This window comes from Echiichthys vipera (assembly GCF_963691815.1).
Source record: "Echiichthys vipera genome assembly, chromosome: 22".
Classification (NCBI taxonomy): domain Eukaryota; kingdom Metazoa; phylum Chordata; class Actinopteri; order Perciformes; family Trachinidae; genus Echiichthys; species Echiichthys vipera.
The window spans coordinates 22370150-22395551 of NC_139847.1; the positions used below are offsets into that span (position 1 = coordinate 22370150).

The window sequence follows — 25402 nt, forward strand, 5'->3', positions numbered from 1 at the left end:
CCTTGCTGAAGCAGACCACCCTGGGCTTTTCGATGGGGCTGAGGCTTTCCCCCAGCTCAAACAAAGACAATGGTACGCTATAATAATCTATTCAAATCCAAGACAAATGTGGCAGGATCAACTGAAATCAAATCAAAACTCAGTGAATGATGGATACGTCCTGCAGGTTGTGGATTCAGCACAGTGCAGGCATAGATTGGGACATCCTCACCCAAACCTCACTGTGGATTGGTTTGACCCAGGCTGGGGCCGTACACTTAGTTAGTCCAGCCCACTGAGGACTGAACTGATGCAAACAGTCAGAGGACGGTTTGGTTCTCATCATACTGCTGAAATCAATGTAATCCTGTGCAGACTAATGGGGAGATTAAGATTCAATCAGAGAGCTGGGGAGTCCCTCAGATGACACGGATGAACTTCCTAGTAGCAGTATCAGTTTCTGCAGTAGCACACACACACACACACACACACACACACACACACACACACACACACACACACGCACACACGCACACACACACACACACACGCGCGCACACACGCACACGCACACACACACACACACACACACACACACACACAGATTATCTATAGTAACAACACAGTGCATGAACAGAGTCAGTTAGTGCACATCATAATATACACACACTTATAGACACTGATATTGATTTCTCTCTCTCTCTCTCTTTCTCTGACTGAGTGCTGAGAGTGTGGTGTGTGCTTTTGAGTGAGTTTTTCTTACTTTTTCCCTTTTTTTTCTCTGTGTTTATGTGTATGTTTTTTCTTTAGTAAGTAGAGTGTTTTCGTGCGTTTGGTGTTTTGGTTAAGGTTGATGCCGCTTTTGTTTGGCACCATGCCGTTGGCGGCGCCTGCTGCCGTGGAGTTTGAAAGGCTGACTCACCACTTTCAGGTCCTTCTCTAGAAAATTTAAAATATGACTCACAAGCCACTAAATCTATCAGCGCTAGTTTGGACGTCTTCATCATTTGGCAAATATCTGTCAGTACACAAATCGAATGCTGCTTGCTGTGCTGTTGCTTGACCTACCTTACTACTGCTGTCCTCTTGCTTACTTTTGTCTTTGCTTATTTCTGTTTTTACAGAACTTGCTTTGTTGAAATGTCATTTACTCTTCTTTTATTGATGCCCATGTCTGTGTTTTCCTTTTACTGTAACTTATATGCTTCACATTATGTGACCTGTTTCTTGAGTTTAGCCTGCCCCTTCATAAACGACTGTTTATTAAAATGCACTGTCCCTGAGAAAATAAACTGAAAAACTGAATAAATAAATATGAATATTCAGGTTTCTCATGTTCCAATAAACCCAAGGTTTGCTCACAATGTCAGACTGGTGTTAACCCTATATCCAAACATGATCAGAGCCAGGATTCTAATCCTTAAACATAGCTTACTGACAGAAAGAGGAATTCATATCAAAATCAAATGTCAAACTCATTATACTATCAAAACTCTTGACTTGACAAATGTTTGTGTTAAAATGGATACATTTGGGATTTATTAACAGGAATATACAAATATCTTGATCTGAGTAAGGTGAATACAATGTCATGAAGGTGCTCACAGTATTCAGAGGTGTCAAGTAACAAACTTTACTGGAGTAATTATTTTTCAAGCGACTTTTTACTTCTACTCGTTACATTTTCAAGCAATTATCTGTATGTCCCCAGGAGCTGGGGTCCGCTGGTCCAACCTGACCCCTCCCCTCCGTCTCGGTTAGGAGCAGTCGCTGAGGGCCGGCGCACCTCCAGGCAGCCCATGGAACAGCGCATTCCCTCTATGCTGGTTGTCAGGACCTCGATGGTCAGGCACATGAGGGTATGCTAGACCTTTTGCCACTTTCCAGCTCAGTATCTTATACAAACGCTGTGTGCCTCATGGTCATCAACATTAATTACCTCAAAAATTATCAGAAGAGGATCTATACAGAATAACTTGATAAAAATGAACCCCAATCTGCTATAATGCTATGGCCGAGGATGACGCATTGAAGCTATTTATGACTCAGGCCTATTAATCAACCCTAAACCTAAACTAAATTATAATTCATTTGTAAGTCTTGTTCTTAGTCTTTCACATTCAACCTGGAAAACCTTGCAGCCATTTCTATTTGTTATAGTGTACTATGCTCCTGGTCCATACTCTGCATTTCTATCTGAATTCTAAGAGCTTCTGTCAAATTTAGTCCTTAAATCTGATAAAGTAATCATTGTAGGAGATTTAAATATTCACGTGGATGTTGATAATAATAGCCTTAGTATTGCGTTTATCTCTCTATTAGATTTGATTGGTTTTAGATTTGAGTGTACATAAACCTACTCACTGTTTTAATCACACCCTCGACCTTGTTTTAGCTTATGGTGTGGAAATCAATGACTTAATACTCTTTCCACAGAATCCTATTTTAGCAGACCATTATTTAAAAACTTTTGAATTCATATTACAGAACACCTCACCTCTGGGCAAAGGTTTCTACACTAGATGTTTATCTGATAGTGCTGTAACTAAATTTAAGGAAGTGATTACATCGGAATTTAATTAAATGCCTTATTCTAATATTCAAGATTCCTGTACTAATGTTAGTTTCTCTGAAATTGATCATCTTATTGACAGTGTTGCAGGCTTACTACGAACAACACTCGACTTTGTTGCTCCTTTATAAAAGAAGATAATGAAACAGAGGAGAGTAGCTCCATGGTATAACTCACAAAACCCTGAAGTATCACAAAAATTGGAAAGTAAATGGCGTTCCACTAAATTGGAAGAATCACGCTTAGTTTGGCAAAAAAGTCTAAAAACATATAGGAAGGCCCTCCATTATGCCAGAGCGGCCAATTATTCATCTTTAATAGAGGAGAGTAAGAACAATCCTAGATTTCTTTTCAGCACGGAGCTATGGAGCTATGTATTCCTATAACCCTCAGTAGTAACAACTTCATGACCTTCTTAAATTATAAAAATATGACTATTAGAGACAAAATCGACTCGCTTCGCACCAATTTTTCTTCAAACCCAGGAACCTTGGAAACAACTGTATGACCTGATATATTCTTGGACTACTTTTCTACTGTTGACCTAAACAAATTCACCTCAACTATTTCGGAACATCAAAGCCTTCTACTTGTCTCCTAGATTCTATTCCAACTAGGTTACTTAAAGAATTGTTAACATTAGTTAGCACTCCTGTACTAGATATGATTAATATGTCTTTATCAGCAGGTTATGTACCACAATCTTTTAAAGTAGCTGTAATTAAACCTCTTCTTGATCCAGAGGCTCTAGCCAACTATAGACCTATATCTAACCTTCCTTTTTTCTCTAAAATCTTTGAGAAATTAGTCGCCAATCAGCTGTGTGACTTTTTACATAATGATGAGTTATTTGAGGACTTCAAGTAAGGATTTAGAATGAATCATAGCACTGAGACAGCACTCTTATAGCTTCAGACAAAGGGCTTTTCTCTGTACTTGTTTTACTAGATGTTGCTGCCTTCGACACTATTGACCATCTCATCCTGTTACAGAGACTGGAGCATCTAATTGGCATTAAAGGAACCACATTAAGCTGGTATAAGTCATATTTATCAGATTTATCTCAGTTTGCACATTAATGACAAATCCTCCATGCACACTAAAGTCAGTCACAGAGTTCCACAGGGTTCTGTCTTTGGACCGCTTCTATTCACCTTATATATGCTTCCCATAGGAAATATTATAAGGAAGCACTCCATAAATTTTAACTGTTATGCTGATGATACACAACTATATAAACTCAATATCTGAAGGCTATTGTTACTCTGGATTATGTTGTGTTGTCCTCCAGCATCACAGTAAGGAATTTGGGTGTTATTTTTGATCACGATGTCCTTCAATTCTCATATTGAACTAACGACAAGGAATGCATATTTTCACCTGCGTAATATTGCAAAAATTAGGAACATTGTGTCTCAGAAAGATGCGGAAAACTATTACATACATTTGTTACTTCTAGGCTGGACTATTGCAACTCCTTATTATCAGGCTGCTCCAATAAGTCTGTGAAGAGTCTCCAGTTGGTCCAAAATGCTGCAGCTCGTGTACTGACTGAAACAAAATGAAGAGAACATATTTCTCCTGTACTAGCTTATTTGCACTGGATACCTGTAAAATGTAGAATATAATTTAAAATCCTTCTCTTTACCTACAAAGCTCTTATTATCTCATACTACCGTATTACCCGACTAGATCACTGCGCGCTGAGAATGCAGGGCTACTTGTTGTTCCCAGAGTCTCCAAAAGTAGAATGGGAGGCAGACACCGTCCCCATAGTTACAACTTACAACTTTCCTCTTTGATAAAGCTTAAAGCTAGGGCTTACGAGCCCTTAGCTTTGTTGTTACTGGCATTCAATTTCTCTTAGAGCCTGAATGTAAGGGGCCTAAGCTGATTTTGTTATGCTCAATTATGCTGCTATAGGCCTAGTCTGCCAGGGGATAATACTTTTCCTGATACTCTTGAGCTTCTCTCCTCTCTGTCTGTATCATGTCTAAAAAATGCATGTTACTAATTCAACTTCATATTTACCACCCTAATTGTTATTTTCATTGTCATGTTATGTCACCCTGGCTGTGCCTGTTTCTTGCTGTTCTGCTGTATTAACTGCCATAACATATAAGTCATATTCACATTACTCTAGATATTATTATAGTTACTATTAAGTTTATCATTGCTTGGATCTCTGGAACTGTCTGTATGTCTGTCTCTGTGTCTGTCTTTGTCTCTCTCTGTACATCTGTCCATCTTTTCTCTCTTTCTCTCTCCTTTTCTTCCTCCCCAACCGGTGTCCAGATGTCCGTCCTCCATAGAGCTGGGCCTGTCCGAGGTTCCTGCCTGTTAAAGGAAAGGTTTTCGTTGCCACTGTACTCAATGGGGGAATTGTTTGGTCTATGTAAATCATAAATAATTCCTAGAGTGTGGTCTATACCTACTCTGTAAAATGTCCTGAGATAACTTTTGTTATGCTTTGGCACTGTAAATAAAATTTTATGGAATTGAATTGAAGACCAGCCAACCCTTCTACATCCCTGACTGTACCTTGAAGAATTTTTTGAAATGGTTGGATGCAAAAACCACTTCTTTCGAATGCACTGCCAGCTCTGTGCACCCAAGTACTACGAGCTAATGGCTTTCAAAAACTCAACAACTTCAACATTAACATTTTAATATAACACAATGGTCAGTATGACCTTAAGAAAAAAGTTTTTTTAGGAAGGTGGGGTAGTGCAGTCTAGGTCCCTGTGGCCCGGCCAAAACATTTGTCCTAAATGGCATCCCCCCCCCCCCCCCCCCCCCCCCTTACATTACTTTTACTTTTATACTTTAAGTAGTTTTGAAACCAGTACTTTATTACTTTTACTTGAGTAAAAAGCTTGAGTAAAAACTTCTACTTCTACAAAAGTAAAACCCTGGAATCTATACTTCTACTTGAGTAATGAATTTGAATACTTTTGACACCTCTGACAGTATTGAAAAATAAGACTAGAAATGGAACCAATCTGACTGATTGTGATTTTGTTTACTTTCCCCTCTAGTTCCCCACACGTTCTTACTCCAGTTTGACTTGACACCTATAAACCTAAAAGGCTATAGATTATAATGGTTTATCTTTGGCAATGTTCACATTTGACAGTTTCAATGAGGTGCAGGCACATGCACAAGCACATACACGTAGATCCAGGTATTTAACCTCTCACAAGGCCGATGATGTCACTGACACCCTTTGTGCTCCAAATGCCCACGCCCGTCGTTAGAGTGACAGTCGTTGGTAGGCAGTTGGTTTCGACTTCGTTAGTGCTCTAGTGAGTCTGAACGACAGTCGTTGGGGTCACCCGGGCCATGTGTGAACAGTTGTCCTTTGAGGTTAGACTGTTGAATCTCCTGGGAAGGGATGAAAGGGCAGCATTGTAAATTGGAGATAAGTGGTGTCTCAGACCTCCTCCTCTGTTTAGCGATGGTTTCTCCACTTTTACATAGATGGCTTCTTTTACTCCTCTTTCAAACCATCTGTCCTCTCTGTCCAAGATTTGGACATTGCTGTCATCAAAGGAGTGGGCTTTCTCCTTGAGGTGTAAGTGGACAGCGGAGTCCAGGCCTGAGGAGTTAGCTCTCCTGTGTTGGGCCATGCGTTTATGCAGTGGTTGTTTTGTTTCTCCAATGTAAAGATCTTTGCATTCCTCGTTGCATTGGACAGCATAAACCAGGTTGCTTTTGTGGTGGTGTGGTGTTCTGTCCTTCAGATGTACTAGTCTCTGTCTGAGTGTGTTACCGGGTTTAAAATACACAGGAATGCAGTGTTTGTTGAAAATCCTCCTGAGTTTCTCCGATACCCCAGCCACATATGGGATGACCACTTTGGTTTTCTTTCTGGAGGCAGCTGCCGTTTTAACAAAGGTCCAGCTGGGGTAGCCACAAGTTGTGAGGGCGCCTCTCAGGTGCTTGCGTTCTTCCCCTTGAGCCTGTGAGCTAGTGGGTACGTTATCAGCTCTATGCTGCAGTGTTCTGATAACGCCAAGCTTGTGTTCCAAAGGGTGCCTGAATACCACATATTTCCAGTTTAATGGCATTTTTTACAAACAGAAACACGCCTGTGCCATGGGTTCACCAGTATCCCCTATTGTGGCAAATCTGTACATGGAGGAGGTAGAGGGCAAGGCTTTGAACTCCTTCAAAGGAGTAACCCCAAGCCATTGGTTCAGAAATGTGGACGACACATGGGTTAAGATCAAATCCGAAGAGGTGCAAACTTTTACTGAACATATCAACTCAGTGGACAGAAACATCAAGTTCACCAGAGAGGAAGTTAAGGACAACAGCTTGCCCTTCTTGGACTGTGACGTCCATATGGAGAATGACAGGAGCCTCCACATAGGGGTATACAGAAAACCCACTCACACAGATCAATATCTACTTTATGACTCTCACCACCCTTTGGAACACAAGCTTGGCGTTATCAGAACACTGCAGCATAGAGCTGATAACGTACCCACTAGCTCACAGGCTCAAGGGGAAGAACGAAAGCACCTGAGAGGCGCCCTCACAACTTGTGGCTACCCCAGCTGGACCTTTGTTAAAACGGCAGCTGCCTCCAGAAAGAAAACCAAAGTGGTTGAGAAAGAAAAAGATAACAGGAGAAACAACATAGTCATCCCATATGTGGCTGGGGTATCGGAGAAACTCAGGAGGATTTTCAACAAACACTGCATTCCTGTGTATTTTAAACCCGGTAACACACTCAGACAGAGACTAGTACATCTGAAGGACAGAACACCACACCACCACAAAAGCAACCTGGTTTATGCTGTCCAATGCAACGAGGAATGCAAAGATCTTTACATTGGAGAAACAAAACAACCACTGCATAAACGCATGGCCCAACACAGGAGAGCTAACTCCTCAGGCCTGGACTCCGCTGTCCACTTACACCTCAAGGAGAAAGCCCACTCCTTTGATGACAGCAATGTCCAAATCTTGGACAGAGAGGACAGATGGTTTGAAAGAGGAGTAAAAGAAGCCATCTATGTAAAAGTGGAGAAACCATCGCTAAACAGAGGAGGAGGTCTGAGACACCACTTATCTCCAATTTACAATGCTGCCCTTTCATCCCTTCCCAGGAGATTCAACAGTCTAACCTCAAAGGACAACTGTTCACACATGGCCCGGGTGACCCCAACGACTGTCGTTCAGACTCAATAGAGCACTAACGAAGTCGAAACCAACTGCCCACCAACAACTGTCACTCTAACGACGGGCGTGGGCATTTGGAGCACAAAGGGTGTCAGTGACATCATCGGCCTTGTTAGTAAACCAGTTAGTTGGACCAGTCCCAGCCTGGTCAGATGCGTACATGAACTGATGAAGCTTCTTGGATGAGAGGTGAAACGTCTTCCTAGATAAACATCCAGTCCAGTTGTTTTTGACTGAAATTGCTTTGAGGATAACGATGACCTGGACAAATGAGAACATTCACAGGCTTCCCCCTAACACTGATTAGCTCGAGGCAGTAGGGTGAAGGCATTGAATCGTCTTTTTTAACCACTAATACTGCTCAAAATAACACCAAACCTCTGAAGAGTCCCTACAGTCCCCATAAAACACTCGTATCATGTTACTGCAGAGGTTTGGTGTTATTTTGAGCAGTATAAGTAGTTAAAAAAGTTTTCTTAATGCCTTCACCGTACTGCCTCGAGCTAATCGGTGTTAGCGACTGTTAATAGTTCGTATACGAAAAAAACTGTCTCGAAGGCTTATTTGATGGTTGTAAGTGCTGAAAAGATCATGGGATGATTTTACGCCGGAATTACATTTTAAGCAAATGTTTCATCATTGATTGAAGTAGGAAAGTGATATGTGTTGAAACCTGATCTCACATAGGGTCAGTACACTGAAACTGTCAAGGGTAAAATCTGTGTGTGTGTGTGTGTGTGTGTGTGTGTGTGTGTGTGTGTGTGTGTGTGTGTGTGTGTGTGTGTGTGTGTGTGTGTGTGTGTGTGTGTTGGGGAAGCAAACCCCCTAATTACAGGCTCCCCTAACATCCTTATAATGTTAAAAAAAGAAGACAAACCATGTGAGATCCTCACCTCGTAAGCGTTCTTGATATTGAGTGGCTGTCCTGTGGCGGCTACATGTCCCACAATGCCCTTGTTCCACTCCAACCGAATGCAGCTACTGGAGGACTCCTCCAGTGTGGATCCCTCCGCTACGTCAAACAGGCGGCTGATCAAGAACTTCCTGTTGGAGCTGTCCTCGCCCACCTGCGACCAAACACAGGCAGAACAGGAAGTGGTCAAGCGACTGATTTAAAAGAAGAAAATAGATGATTGTGATACTTTCTGTTCACTTACACTAAATCACAGCAAGGACAGCAAAAAATAAATCTCATGTCATGTAAAAGACCAAGATGATTATCACAAACAGTTCTAATGAAAGTAAGTCAAGAGGATGTTTTTTCCCTTGTACAGAAATAAGACCACATACAATAATCACAAAGTAAATTAAAACTGCACTAATCCATACTTTTTATATTAACTATGGGTCAAATGATTATGTGGGATGTAAAAGGGGCACTCGTAATGGCAAATCACCCAACTCTGCAGCTCTCCTCAGCTTCATGGAGCATTTTATTTTTTTTAACTCATAGTTTTCTGACCTGGAAACATTTGAACCAGAGAATAATCCAAATCTCACCCACAAAGCTCCAGGTCCTGACAGAGTCACTGCGTCCTGTCTCAGGACCTGTGCTACCCAACTGGCGCCAGTATTCACACTATAACAATATTCAATAGATCCCTGGAGCTGTGCGTAGTCCCTTCCTGCTTCAAAAGCTCCTCCATCATCCCTGTCCCCAAGAAACCCTCCATCACAGGGCTCAATGACTACAGACCTGTGGCATTGACTTCAGTAGCTATGACATTTTTTGAGTGCCTGGTGCTGACCCACCTGAAATCTGTCACTGCTTACCTGCTGGAACCACTGCAGTTTGCCTACAGGACAAACAGGTCTGTGGATGATGCAGTGAACATGGGGCTGCATTACATCCTGCTGCACCTTGACCAACCAAGGACCTATGCAAGGATCCTTTCATGTGGACTTCAGCTCGGTGTTCAATACTATATCCTTACTGCCAAACTCTCCCACCTCTCTGTATCCCCTGCCAACTGTTAGTGGATCACCAGCTTCCTCACTGATAGGAATGAACATGTGCGGCTGGAAGTCATCACATCCGGTACAAGGCTAGTCAGCACTACGGCACCACAGGGATGTGTCCTTTCCCATCTGCTCTTCTCTCTCTATACCAATGACTGCACCTCAGAGGACCCAGCTGTCAAACTCCTAAAGTTTGCAGATGACACCACTGTCAGTGGACTTATCCAGGATGGTGATGAGTCGGCTTACAGACTTGAAGTTGAGCAGCTGGCAATCTGGTGCAGCCGGCACAATTTGGAGTTCAACACTCTAAAGACTGTGGAGATGATTGTGGACTTTAGGAAACACCCCCCAGCACTGACCCTCCTTACAATAACAATCAGCCCGGTGTCCAGAGTGGACTCATTCAGGTTTCTGGGAGTCATCATTTCTCAGGATCTGAAGTGGAAGCCCAACACCAAAACCATCCACAGACTTCAGCGCACCATCAGGTCAGCTGAGAAAATCATTGGTGTCACCCTGCCCTCCCTCCAGGATTTGTATTTAGCAAGAACCAAAAAGCGGGCTGGGAAAATTACTGAAGACCCCACTCACCCTGGCCACAACCTCTTTGAACTCCTCCCCTCTGGCAGACGTTACAGATCTCTGTACGCCAGCAAAACCAGACACAAAAAAAGCTTATTTTCCTCTGTTATCACTTTTCTGAACAGCTGATCTGTTGTATTGCCTCTTATATCTACCTCTATCATTTAGCATTTAGTATGTTCATCCTGTACATTTGTTTTAAACATGTATAATTGTATAGAAGACCCTACTTCATATTACATTTATGTGTATTGTATATATCCATAACTTACTGTATGTGCCTTATTTTTGCCATCTAGATTGTGTATTTGTATATTTGTCCCAATGCATTAATTTTTTTTTGTTTGTTTGTTTTTTATTTTATGTGTACTAAGTGTCTATATTGTACATGTCTTCCTGTCTAAGAGAGTGAACACCTACCGAAGTCAAATTCCATGTATGTGTGCATACTCGGCCATTAAAGCTGATTCTGATTCTGATTCAGTTATTACCACACAGGTCTATTTAGGCTTCGGCCATTGTTTTTGGTTTACATGGTGGAGTATTTAGCAACTGACGAGATAAATATATCCTCAGGAGTTGGTGGAGAAGAAAAGAGAGCGAAAGGAAAGTGAATATCAGCCTTTATAATGGAAGACATTTTTACAGGTGAAAGAGAACAAATGACGCCTACGTATTGGGGATTTCTAAATGTATTATTAAGATGTTTTGTTTTCAAGTAGTGAACTCATGACCTGAAACACTGTCACGATAATCAATAAATCGATTAATCGCATGATAACTGTTAATGAGCTTGGTAACTTTGCCAGCCACGATAATTTCCATTTTTCCTTGTGTCTCTCCATCAAAGAGACTGGTTGACAAGACTTTCCACTCCGTTGCATCAGTTTCTACTGACACTCTTAACCCTCATCACATGTTGTGTCAGTCACTTGTCAGCTGCACGGTCCGTGTGGGGAGGTGGACCCCTGGCGTTACAAGGAGTGCAGCATCAGAGTCCCTGAGTAGCAAACACGCTAGTTGAGATTTGGAGTTTTAAAAAGGTAGAAATTGGTTTCAAAGCCGAACGCAACAGCTGCTGTGTGGGAACACTTCGGTTTCAAACAGAATGACTCCAGTGAACCAATTCACCTGAATGTACCGGTATGTCGCATTTATATAAAAAAATAGCAACTAAACGCGCCAATACAACAAACTTGCATCTCCACCCAAAACAGAATCCGATGCATTTTGTTTTACATCCATTTGATATATTGTTTCAGTTGTGTGTGTTTTTAATTTCAGTTTTATTGACTTTGACACTGCTGTTTTCATGACATCTTCTAACAGTTGAACAGGAAGAGGCACAGTATATGTAGACAGGGTGCAGCAGGGTTTTTTCACCTGCTACACAGACTCTGTCTGTAACGTGTGGCTGCTGCACCTTCACTGTGTGCACGCTGCGCTTTAATACAGTTGTTCTGCAGGTTTGCAAGCTGCTCACAAAGGTCCTAACTGGCAGTTTTGCCTGTTAAGGAATGTATCACTCTTTATTTCTGAGTGACTGAGCCTAACGTTTTATATTTTTTGAAGTGCAATTTAGTTAACATCCAATTTATTTATTGTTTTGGTTGTGTGTTTTTAGTGCATTTTTGTTAAAATACACAGAGTCCATTTTATTTAGTGTTTTTGGTTGTTTTGTTTATTACATTTGTTTAAAATAACTTCTAGTTCTAGTGTTACATATTCTTTAGAAATAAATATGTATTGATCTTTGGAAGGGTGTAGTCTACTTGCATTATTATCCCATTATCATTATATCAGTTGAAAATGGTCTCAAAACGGCAATATTATCGCTTATCGCAATAATTTCTGGCAAGGCAACTTTATTTGTATAGCACTTTTCATACACAAGGCAGACTCAAAGTGCTTCACGGCACAACATGTCGTAAATTAAAATGCATTACAGAAAGACAAAGAGAATAAAAACATAGGCAATAACAAAAACAGTGCGGACGTTAAAAGTGCAAAGATTTAGCAGAAATCTAAGGTGAACATAAAAGTTTTCAGTCTAGTTTTAAAAGTGGTCACAGTGGGCGTAAGTCTTACATCTTCAGGAAGTTTATTCCAGCTGTTTGTTGCATAATGACTGAAAGATGCTTTCCCTTGATTTGAGTTTACTCTGCGAACCACTAACAGATTGGCCTCAGAGGATCTTAGAGCCTGCTCACACTGTCCTTTTGGCCGCGGCCAAAACCGTTTTTTCAGCTAAAGTCTAGTACCTTTAAGCAGTGTGAGTGGACCCGCTCCGCTCTCAACTGAGGCCAGCGGACCGTCCACGGCCCGCTTGAAAGAGGTGGGCTTTAGCGGAGCCGTTTGCACATGTACGAGCACGAGCGTGTGCACGTGTACGAGCACGAGCATGAGCCCTACGGCAGTAGCGTTATGTCCGCCTGTTCGGACATGTAAATAGAAGGACGGACCATGCGCGGACATTTAACAACAACAACAATGTCGGCGAAAGGTTCACGTTGGTGTGGTGCGGAGGTGGAGTGTTTACTGCAGATTTGGTCGGATGAAAATATTCAAAAACAGTCGACAAGACGCACAAAAACTCCGAGGTCTATGGAAAGATTTGTAAACAAAGCCACACACACGCGATCAATGCGTGTGACAGCAAGAAGCATTGGCCGGCCCTGGCAGTGTGAGTACAAACGGGGCTGGGGCGCGGGGGGGAGAGGGAGGGGGGACAAGTACCCTAAAGTCCGGGTCTCGGTCCGGGAGGACAGTGTGAGTACGCTCTTAGTGATCCAGAAGGCTAATGTAGTGGGAGCATATCAGTGATATACTTAGGCCCTAAACCATGTAGTGATTTATATGTGAGCAGGAGGATTTTGAAATCAATTCTCTGACGTACAGGAAGCCAGTCTAATGATTTAAGAATTAGTGTAATGTGCTCACATTTTCTGGTCTTTGTTAGAACTCTAGCAGCAGTGTTCTGAACAAGCTGTAGCTGCCTGACAGTTTTTTTGGGAAGACCTGCAAGGAGACCATTACAGTAGTCTAGCCTACTGGTAATAAAGGCATGGACAAGTTTTTCTAAGTCTTGAGCTGACATGAGTCCTCTAAGTCTTGTTACATTTTTAAGGTGATAGTAGGCCGATTTTGTTACTGATTTGATGTGACTGTCGAAATGTAAATCAGAATCCATAATAACCCCAAGATTTCTGGCTTTATTTGGGGTTTTCAGGCACAGTGATTGAAGGTGTTGGATGACTTTAAACATTTCTTTCTTAACACCAAAAACAATTATCTCAGTTTTATCCTCATTTAGTTGAAGGAAATTATGGCACATCCAGTGTTTCACTTGCTCAATGCACTGGCACAGAAGATCTTTGGGGCTATAGTCATTTGGTGATAGCGCTACATAGATTTGGGTGTCATTGGTAAAACAATTGTGGTCAATGTTATTATTTTGCATGATTTGTCCTAGTGGGAGCATATAGACGTTAAATAAAGTCTGCCCCAAGATTGAACCTTGGGGGACTCCACACGTTACGTTGGTTTGTTCTGATACAAAGTCGCCAATGGAACAAAATAGTTCCTATCTTGTAGATATGACTTGAACCAGTTTAAGACTGTGCCTGAGAGCCCCACCCAGTTTTCCAACCTGTCCAAAAGTATTGAGTGGTCGACAGTGTCAAATGCAGCACTGAGGTCCAATAGCATTAATACTGAGGTTTTGCCAGAGTCTGTGTTAAGACGGATGTCATTTATAACTTTATCGAGGGCCGTCTCGGTGCTATGAAAGGGTCGAAATCCTGACTGGAGGTTGTTGTGGCAGCCAGTAGAAGCCAAGAAGTGATTTAGTTGTTGGAGTACAACTTTCTCAATTATTTTACTTATGAATGGTAGATTTGAAATTGGTCTGTAGTTGTTGATAATAGAGGCATCTAGCCTCCGCTTTTTCAGAAGAGGTTTAATGACTGCAGTTTTGAAGGCCTTTGGGAAATTGCCCGATTGAATAGAGTTATTAACTATTTGCAATACGTCTGTTGATAGGCAGTCAAAAACATTCTTAAAGAAGTTGGTAGGTAAAGCATCAAGACAGCAGGTGGTTGGCTTTAGATCTGTCACTGTTTCCACAAGAGTTTGAGTCTAAGGCATTAAAGCTTGCCATCATTGCTGTGTTTTTTTGGCCTAAACGGGGTGGTGATCCAACTTTTTTGTTTGGGATATTGATGGCACGTCTGATGCCTTCAATTTTATCAGTATAAAAGAATGCAAACTCATTGCATTTCTGTGTGGAATGGAGTTCGGCTGGTATTTGTGTTGGGGGGTTGGTCAGTCTGTCGACAGTTGCAAATAGGGTTTTGGCCTTATTAGTGTTGCTGTTTATGATATTGGAGAAAAAATTTTCTCTAGCACATTTTAAGACTAAATTGTATGCCTGGAGGCTCTCTTTATAGATGTCATGGTGAATATGAAGTTTTGTATTCCTGTACTCTCTTCTCTGGGCTGTTACAACAGCAGCTTTTCTCCAGGGTGCCTTTTGCTTACCAGAAATTGTGGTGCAATGACATCTATGATATTCACAATTTTGGAATTAAAGTTGTTTACAAGATCATCAGCATGGCATGGGTTTAGAGGTGGTAGTGAGGAGATGGCATTTTTAAAGAGTACATTAGCATGTTCATTGATGTAGCGCTTTTAGACATTCTTTGATTCTGTTTGTCTCCGGAATTAAAGAAATATTAAAGAATACACAGAAGTGACCAGACAATGAAAGATCAGTCACAAGAACATCAGAAACATTGAGACCTTGGTCTGGTCCACATGTCAAAGTGTCCTTGGGCAAGACACTGAACCCCGAATTGCTCCCCGTGCTGCGCATGGGTGTGTTAATGTGGTGTGAATGGTTAGATCAGATTAGATGGTATGTAGATGTCCACTGCCATCAGTGTGAATGTCTGTGTGAATGGGTGAATGTGACAGACACTGTGAAGCGCCTTGAGTAGTCAGATGACTAGAAAGGCGCTATATAAGTACAAGTCCATTTACCATTTACTTTACTCCCAGCTTATTTAGACAAAGTCCGTCTGCCTTAAAGAGATGCCTGCGGTCCCAGAAAAAGCTAAAATTGTCAATAAAATGCACTGAACAAGCAAGAAAAGCGCTGGAGAGCCAGCTGAGACTGAATCTCTCAGCTCCTCTCCCTTGATTGTTGTTTTTCAATGTCATTAAAACCAATGTGCAGAATGATATTTTTCACATTTTGGTGTGCAGCCACAATTTCCAGGATTCTTTTTTCCAAGTCAGACACCCTATCCTTCGGAAAGCAGAGTACTTTGGTGTTAATATTGCTTTTCATATCTTTTACAGAAAAGTCACCCACAATCAGATTTTCAGGCCCTCTTGTTAGCTTTTTCTGTGGTTTTAAGTTAGCAGGTCTTACCCTGCTGCGTGGTGATGGTGGGTTATTAAGGCAATCAGAGGGGGATCCATTGTCTGGCAACAGTGGAGCAAACCTGTTCTTTAGTTGAACACTTGCTTGCTGGCGAGGTTTCTTGGTACTTTTCCTCTTCTCAGCTGTCCGCTGCTGTGTCCTACGTGGCAGTGGAGTTGATGAAGCGCTATGCCTGGATAGAGATGGTAGCGCAGGCTAGTAGTAGTAGTTTGTGGTAATATTCCGTAGAGAAGGGAGGCATCTTCTGCTGATTACCTTTAGCACTGTAGCACAGGCTCAGGCTTATATTGAATGGTAGGCCTCCCTGCCTAGCGTTGAGGAAGTCGTAAAAATATTGAAAAGTGCCTCTGTTATCTAATAGAAATATAATCCCACTGGTTTTGTAAGTATCCAGGAGCTGTTGCTATTTGTTTCTTATTGAGGAGAAGGAAATAGTAGCAGATAGTGGCAAAAAATGCAAGCAAAGGCGAGAGCAAGCAGAAAAGCATCCGCACTGTAGCAAAGCAGGAAGTCTCTTCTGGGACAAATAATCACCCGGCAAAATTTGGCCCAGTAACACTAGCAGGTGAGCGGTCAAGAGAGAGAGAAAGAGAGAGAAAGCGAGAGAGAGAGAGAGAGAGAGAGAGAGAGAGAGAGAGAGAGAGAGAGAGAGATTTTTTGATATTTCAATCAACTTTATTTTTTCGTTCTTTTTTCAGAAAATTATCCCAATATAATATATTTAAACCTTTACACTCTTACTCCTTAGAGTAAATAAATGAGTGAAAGAATAAATAAATAAATACTTGATTCACATGAGCACATCTCCAAACTGCAGTGTGTGGTTTTCCACAGAACACAAGGCTTGATTAAAACACCAAACCTGCTGGAAGGAGTCCAGATGTCCTGCTGCGTTGAAATACTTAAAATCAATGAGGAGTCTGGACTTAATCATATTAATGCACACAGTGACAGGTTCAACAATAAAACCATCCTCCACCTTTCTCCTTCGGCTAAAATACACCGCCATCTTGACCTGCCCTAAAACAAAGTTTAAAAGCTGGCATTTGTTCTTGTGTTGGCGTGTGTATTTAAAACCCAGAATAAAAAGCTGCTTGGTAAAAACCTCCCCACATTTGGTAAAAACAGTTTGTAAAAACAGAAACAAGGGTAAAAGACAAAGACACATAAAAACAGTGAAACATAGTCTCTCTTTGGTCGCAGTAGGGACGCTTGTCCTCTACTGCAGGGTTTATAGTGGACACAAAGGAGTTCACTGCGATGACTCCATGGAGGAGTCTCCAGTGAATTTCTGCGGAGGCTTGTAAAAGGACCTCCACTCCGGTCTGGCTGCAGGAGTCAGTTGCAGATATCTCCTCCATTGAGTGTCAGGTCTTTTGTCCAGTTTTGTTTTGTTTATTGCTTTCACCAGTATTCTGTAGAATGTATTCCCTGTTGTACCATCCAGTGGTGCGGGCATCCTTCACTGTTGGATTAATAGAGGAGTTTAAAAGCAGGCGGTCGTGTCCTGTGAGTTTCTGTTTCCAGTGTTCTAGGAGTCTTTGTGTGACCCTCACTGACGTCAGTCCCAGCTGGGCAGCGAGTCTAGAGGGGTCATCCACCCGGGGCCCAGTCAGCGCCACCACCTGCCCCAGAGTAACAACCCCTGCAGTCTGTAGTCTTGTAGTTAGATTCTGACCTGCCCAGCTGGGAAGGTCCAGACGGGTCACCCACAGGACCGGCTCTTGGAGGATCCAGTACAGGGAGTCCGCTTTATCCCTCCTCTCCTTCTTCAGCAGGTTCCACACTCTAAAAACACTTTTATAAAAAACAGGCAAAGGAGATGTGCTCATGTTTGGTATGTTCATTAAAAACCAATTAAAATCATGACCAAGGCCTTTCAAACCCTGCAGAATGCAGCGGGACAGGGGTCTCCACAGAGTGTTCTTTGGCCCGGTAAGCAGTCTTTGAATAAACTGGAGGCGGAAAGCCGCTCCCCTGCTGGCCAGATGGACCAGGCCTTGCCCCCCTCTTCTTTAGGTAAAAACAGGACACTCTGTGGGACCCAGTGCAACTTGTCCCAAATAAAATCAACTAAAACCGACTGAATTTTTGACAGGAGAGAAACTGGAGGATTGACGCAGGCCAGCCGGTGCCACAAGGAGGATGAGACCAGGTTATTGGCTATTAAGGTTCGGCCTCTATATGAAATTTTTGGAAGGAGCCACCTCCACTTCTCCAGCCAACCTTTAACCTGCTCCAGGACATTGTCCCAGTTTTTATTTTTGTTGGTCTCATCCCCCAGGAAAACTCCAAGGTATCTGAAACCTCCTTTCTTCCATTGTAGGCCACCAGGCAGCCTGAGCCGACCCCCCCAGCTCTCCCCCAGCCATCAGAGCCTCACTTTTCCCCCAGTTCACTCTAGCAGATGAAATAAAACCAATATCTTTTACAGTGTCAGTTAAAAAGTCAATATCTTTTTGTGACTTAACTAAAACAACGAGATCATCCGCACACACAGACAGTTTAAAAGACACAGGACACACAGTTTATCTCTGAGTTTGTGGAGCAGAGGCTCGATGGCTATCGAATATAACATCCCAGAGAGAGAGCAGCCCTGCCTTACCCCTCTCTGGATCTCAAACGGTGCGCCCAGCCCGCCGTTAATTTTCAGAACGCTCGCAATGTCACTAAAGAGAACCCGGACCATGGCTATGAAGCCAGGGTTGAACCCAAAAGCAGCCAGATTCTGCCACAGGTACTGGTGTTCAACCCGGTCAAAAGCCTTTTCTTGGTCTATTGAAATCAGACCAGTCTCTATACCCAATGAACTGGAGAGCTCTCAAACGTCTCAAATTAAAGTGACGTTGTCACTGATGAGCCTGCCGGGCACACAGTAGGTCTGGTCAGGGTGGATGATGGACGCCATCACCTCTCTCAGTCTAAGGGCCAGAGCTTTGGACAGGTTCTTATAATCTGTGCACAGCAATGAGACCGGCCTCCAGTTTTTTAGTTCCTGCAGGTCTCCCTTTTTAGGTAGCAGGGCTATTGCGGCCCTCCTGCAGCTCAGAGGCAGTCTGCCGATCTTTAGGCTTTCATTTAAGACCTCTAGCAGATCTGGTCCTATGGTGGACCAGAAGGACCTGTAAAAGTCTGCAAGAAGGCCGTCCATGCCTGGAGCTCTGCCGCTCTGCAGGCTCATGGTGGCAGTGTGGAGCTCCTGCAGCGTCACCTCTGCTGCCAACTCACTGTTGTCAGCCTCGCTGACCTGAGGGAGACCGCTGAGGAAGCTGCTGCGCACATTTGGATTATGTGTCCACTCACTCTTAAAAAGTGTTCTGTAAAACTCGGCAGCATACTTCCTAATCTCAGATGAGTCTGAGACTTGGGAGCAGCTACCCGTTCGTAAAGAATGAATGGTCTTCCTTTGTCCATTTTTTCGCTCCAGCCCAAAGAAGAAGCGAGATGGGGCATCCATCTGTGTGATGTTCATGAACCTAGACCTGACCAGAACCCCCTGTGCTGAGACGCCCAGCAGGTTGGCTATGGCCGACTTTTTTGACTTGAGGGAGTCTAAAAGCCCTCAATTTGCTGTGGAGTCCGCTAAGGTCTGCAGCTCCACCACCTGCGACACCAGATCTTTCATGGACCGGGTTAAGTCTGTAGTGACACCACAAGTGAACTGCTGGCAGAGCTGCTTTATCTGGGTCTTACCAAAGTCCCACCACTGTTGTATGTTAGTGAAGGAAGGACTCCCAAAAAACCTAAAAGCAGTTCTAAAAGCCTGGTCATCTAAAAGGGCCGTGTTAAAATGCCAATAGGCGCTCTTAAAATGGATATTTTTGATAAAAACATGACAGGAGACTAAAAAATGATCACTAAAACCCTCAGGCTGAATAAAACACCTCTTAAAAATATTTAAATAATGTTTAAAACAATAAAAGCGGTCCAGTCTGGCCAGAGATAAAACCCCCTCCCTGCTGTGGCTCCAGGTGTACTGTCTGTGCTGACTGTTAAAAACCCTCCACACATCACTCAGCTCATGGTTCTACATCAGTTGTCTGAGTTTGTGAGATGAAGGAGGGTGTGGCTCAGGATGGTTACTGTCTAGGGTTGGGTCCCCTGTGCAATTAAAATCCCCCCCTAAAAACATAAAACCATCATCCTCACAGTTCTTAACACAGTCACTTATAATGTTTAAAACCGCTACCCTGTCCACTGCTTTAGTGGGAGTGTAGACATTTAAAAACACAAGTTTTACATTTTCAAAGACAGCTTTTACTTTCAATAAAACACCTGGAACGACTTCAGCAACAGTAAAAGAAAAAGGTAAAAAGCTCTGAGCAAATAAAATCCCCACTCCTCCACTCAGACTGGCCCTTTGACTTAAAACCACCTCCCCTTTAAAAGCCCTTTTCCAGTCACTTTCATTGTCTACAGTGCCGTGAGTTTCTTGAACAAACATGACATCAATTATTTTAGTCTCCATCAGTTTAAAAAGGGCGGCTCGTCTAAAATCAGACCTGGCACCGTTCAGGTTTAAGGTGCTGATGTTAAAATCACACATAGATAAAAAAAACAGTAAGAAGAGCAGTCAGTAAAAGATAAAAACATCTAACAATCTTCTTCATCATTGACGATTTGAGCTCTTACCTTCAGTATTAACTTTTTTAATCTGAATAACTCTTGCTCTGTTAAAATTTCCTCTCCATAGCTCTTCCTGGTGAGCGGCTTGGCTGAACCAATAAAAAGGTGCAGGTCAGGAAAGAACTCACCTACATTGGGCAGCCTGGCTCCTTTAGTTTGCTCCAGGAAGGCTTTGATTTTCTATGGAGAGAAGTAAGACTGAGGGTCCAGCTGACTCAGGAGAAAATCACTCTCTGACTCAGTGGACCTCTGGGAACTCGTTTTCTTTACTTTGCTGTTTAGTTTTTCACTTTCAATGTTCTTTCTTTTTTGAGACATTTTGAGGAGATCGTCTTCTGACATATCCTCCACCATCATTTCTTGAACTATATCATTGTTATCAGTTAAAGCAGTCGTTATGGCTTCGTTGTTCGCAACCACGGGGACCGGCGCCACGTGAGGATTCCCCGCGACGGACGGCCCCACCGGAGCAGAAAGAACCGGCCATGCGTTAGCAACGGGGGTGCCCCACACGTTGACCGGGGCAGGGGTGACATCAGCAGCCGCAGCAATGGGTGGATCTCCACCTGGAGCCGCAGCAGCAGCACCGAGCAGACCGCCCGCCGGAGCCGCAGCAGCAGCACCGGGCGGATCTCCCCCTGCAGCAGCCCGCTGCGCTACGCAGTCCTTCAGGCAGGACTGAACCAAGTGCCCCTCGCCCCCACAACCGAAACATTTCATCGTCTCTGATGAAACAAATACCACATAATTAAAACCATCGATTTTAAAAGAGTAAAACAGGCTCAGATCAGTGTTTCTGTCTTTCAGTATCATGTAAACCTGTCTCCTGTGACATACAACATGTTTTAATTTAGGAGATTTACACCCGAGTGAAACCATTCTGATCGGTTTTTGATGAACGGGGGAGCGTTCAAAATCATAATTTTTGTGGCCGGGTTGATAAGAGGGGAGATGGGAGTGAAGGTGTCTCTTCCAGCACCTCGCCAACCTTAGCCGTACTATCCAAAAACAGAACAATAGCCCCGTTCATTCACGAGGCAGACCTCACACTGTCATACCCGACCACCTCTCCCACAGCCAGCCCGGCCTCCTCTACAGAGCACTGGACTACGGGGAAAAGCTTTATCGCATGTCTGCGAGTCAGCTTTTCAAAATCCGCAGATGCAGCCTCTGCGGTCGGCATTGTGCTACACAGCACGCTGCCCCTCCAAACAATTACACACATGTTCACACACACACACACAAAAACAACCTTTACACTAGAAAAGGACAAACAAATAACTCATAAACACACTCACAACGACGAAAAAGGAAAAAGGTTTTTCAAAAAACTTACTAAAATTTGAAACAAACAACAAACGCTCTCAGCTCCACCATCCACTCGCACTCAGCACACTCACTCCCAGCATGCACTCCGAGAGAGAGAGAGAGAAAGAGAGAGAGAGAGAGAGAGAGATTCCGTGAGAGACAGCAGCAAACAACATGAGCTCCTGAAGATTATCTCTTCTTTTTGTCTTGAAATGAGATAAACTTTCAACTTTTTGTCAAATTGTGAAGAGGAAACACTTCTAGAGGAATTACCTCCCAAAAACTTAACGGGAAAACACCAAAGAAAACTTGAAAACCCATCTGAACAGAGGAGAGCATCAGAGAAGTCCAGCCAACTGACCAACTGACAGTTGGCCAAAGTGTCCAGAAGACAACAAACAGGAAGAGGAACACAGCCAGAGCAGGAAGTGAGTGAGGGCACCAGACACAATACAGCCTGCACCAGGACATAGAAGAACAAAAAAACACCTACAAACTAATTTTACTTAGTTTTGAGCTAATGCTAAAAGCTAACAACTAGCTAAAAGCTAACAAACAAGTTTGAAAAGCCTTAGCAACGGTTACTAAGGAATTGGAACAACAACAGCCATGCAGCCTCAGCAGAGTCCTGGAGCCTCAGACACAGCTCACATAGAAGCAGTTCCTCTTAAATACTCACAAGAGCTCAAAAATGAAAGTGTCAGGAAGGCATACGAACAGAAGACATTGAAGGAAAGACCAGAGACACTCTTCTCTGACTCTTTCAAGAATGGAAACACCAGCAACCTGATCTTTTTCACAGAGCAGCCACTGGCATGGCACTCTGCTATAAAGAGCCACTACCCCTCTGTGAAGAAGGAGGGAATCTGTAATGGCTGGAAGCTGAAGGTCAAAGAAGCAGAAGACCCAGACTCCCCCATGACATCAGTCAACATATACAAAAATGGGACTGTCATGGTGCAGGGAAACCTCAGGCAGTTTGAGCTGGACTTTGCCCATATAAAGGAAAGAGCCCAGCAGGAGAAGACCCCCCTGCCTGAAGACATCCATACCCTACCAGACACAGACACCACCCCCACCTGCCCTGCTGCTGACCAGAAGAGTGTGCCCCCCATCTCTGAACAGGCCCAGGACCCCCAGCTGACCTCCTTCATCACTGACATGAAGGTGAAGTTCAGTGAGCTAGAGAGAGAACTGGTTCAGCTGAGAGAACTAACCAGCCATCAGCTGAGCCAGGAGGAGGCCTACAACCTCAACACGGAGCTGAGCAGACTGAGACAGGACAGAGAACTGAACCAGACCGCGCTAAACACCCTTCGGTCTGAGATCAGAGAAATACAGCAGCACCAGGCAAACCATGTGGCAGCACTGAGCGCCCTGACAGAGGAGGTGAAGGAGCTGAGACAGGAAAGAGAGAGCCACAGGAGAGAACTGGCATCTCTGTCACAGAAACACCAGGGGCCTCATGTACTAAGAATTGCGTGGCTTTCTTACTAAAACATGGCGTACGCTAGAATCCAGAAACTGGCGTAAGCACAAAAAAATTCAGATGTATCAATGTGTGCGTACGCATGGATCCAAGCACTTTTCCTTTGTACATCCCAATCAACGTGGAATTGAGCGCACATGCAGAAGTGCTAAACTCCTCCCTGTCCACGCCCCCATTTAAATATGCAAATCAATGTAAATAGGGCCTGCACCGGGGATTCCCTCTCTGCACCATCAGATTTAAACGATGAGTAAAGGTAAGAAGCGCAACTTCAACGAGTCTAAGCTCGAAATTTTATTAAATGAAGTGGAGACCGAAGAGCGGTTTTATTTGGTAGCCTCTTTTCAGGGATAAACACAAAGAAAAAGACATTTCTGGGGAGTGTGTGTGTGAGGCAGTGAACGCTGTTGGGTCGGAGCAGCGCACAACCACTGAAATAAAAAAAAAAATGGTCCGACGTGAAGCGGAGGATTTCGGCCCACCGCCGAAGTATCACCGCAACGGGCGGGGTGACAGGAGGGGAGGAACTGACCCCCTTTGACCAGAGAGTGGCGGCTATTGTGGAGGGAACAGCTCTAAGCGGAGTTGTGGGGGGCCATGAAGGCGACACAGATCATCCTCAAGGTAAATGTGTTAAACTCAGAAATGTCATTATACTAGGCTGCTCACATTACACATGCTCGTGCGTTAAGTTGCCAGGATATAAACACATTGACTCATGTTTAATTACTTCATTTTTTTTAATTATTATTTCTCAATAGACGATGAGACAGGAGAGGGCTCCTCCCTCTGCACCGTGCGCCCTGGCGTCTCCACCGGCACCTCCAGCACCACGCGCCCCGGCGACTCCACGCCAGCTGACGTCCGCCCGACTGGCCGTGTCCTTTCACAAGCTGTGCTGGAATCACAGGAGGAAATAGTGAGAGCAATCCGTGGCGTCAGTGATCTTCTAGATCAAATTGTCAATGCACTGGGAGATATTTATCATGCAATAAATGCACGTACAAAGTAAATCGTGTCCTTGCCTCTTTACATCATTGAAATCAGACGCTGACGGGCCCGTATCGCTTTGCGGGGTGGGTCGAGGTTGACGGGTCCGGCATCCGGTTCCTCCGGTGGGGGGGATGTGCTCTGGCAGTGGTATGCCATGGCGGTGTGCCAAGTTGTGCAGGACACCATAGGCCAGCACGATGCGGCACACCTTCTCAGGTGTGTACAGCAGCACCCCGCCCGACCTGTCTAGACAGCGCCAGCGCCCCTATAATAGGTCAATTGCCCTCTCCACCACTGCCCGAGTTCGGGAATGGCGGTCGTTGTATCTCCCCTCTTGGTCGGTGCCGGGGTTAGTGAGAGGGGTCAACAGCCACGTTCTCAGGGGGTAACTATATATATATATATATATATATATATATATATATATATAACTCACACTACTGTTCGCGGGAAAACAAACAGGACAAAATAACTGCATTACAAGGATTGACAAGACTGATCACACTTATATTAATGACTGCAGAGGTTCCAACTTTACGCACGCGTTTATTGAGACGAATAATGAACACAAGGAGACATTCTTTTTTCACCAGGGAAAAAAACAAATACACATATTTGAATGCGCGTGTCCAAACGGGCATTGTGCTGGTTTAAATTCGGGGCGCATTAAACGGATACATGATTTACTCACCGAGAAGCCACCCATCGCGCACCGTGCCAGCCTCCAACCTGTTACCAACCATGCTATTGTTTAGATTGAACGAGTCATGCGTTGCCAGAAATCCCAGAGTGCTCAGCACCTGTGTGGGAATGGACAACCCCTGGCTCCTGGGCGTGTGTCGTACTAAGTCTGGCCGCGGCTCCGCGCACAGCTCCAGTAACACTGGCCTCGGCAACCCAAAACGACTCATGAGCCAGTTGTCGTCATTTGCAAACAGATCTTCCCGCTCTCTAAACACCCTCTCACGGCTGACATAACCATTTGCGATGTCTTCTAACAAGGCCAAGGCTGCCATTGTTAATTCCATTTTTTATTAAATTGCGCATGCTTTTATATCCTTCTCCTTATTTTATATCCTTACGATTGCAAACACGTGTGTGTTAATTGTCCATTAATGTGTCTCTGATGCGCACATTACACTGAGGATGAATTGTTTTCACATAACTAACAGTTTCCCAGCATCACCTCTAAGTGTCGCCAACGAAACAATAGCTGTAGAAACGTGCGTACGACAGCCATGAAGTTTGCGTGGCG

General features: G+C 43.7%; 1 protein-coding gene across 1 annotated transcript in view; it reads right to left on the bottom strand.

Annotated features, from left to right (window-relative positions):
- Positions 1 to 25402, bottom strand: part of pde5ab (phosphodiesterase 5A, cGMP-specific, b) — a 141620-nt gene that overhangs the window by 100208 nt on the left and 16010 nt on the right. The window contains exon 3 of the mRNA XM_083936760.1: positions 8635 to 8808. Coding sequence (XP_083792886.1) covers positions 8635 to 8808 — 174 coding nt within the window. The remainder of the gene's footprint in view (positions 1 to 8634; positions 8809 to 25402) is intronic.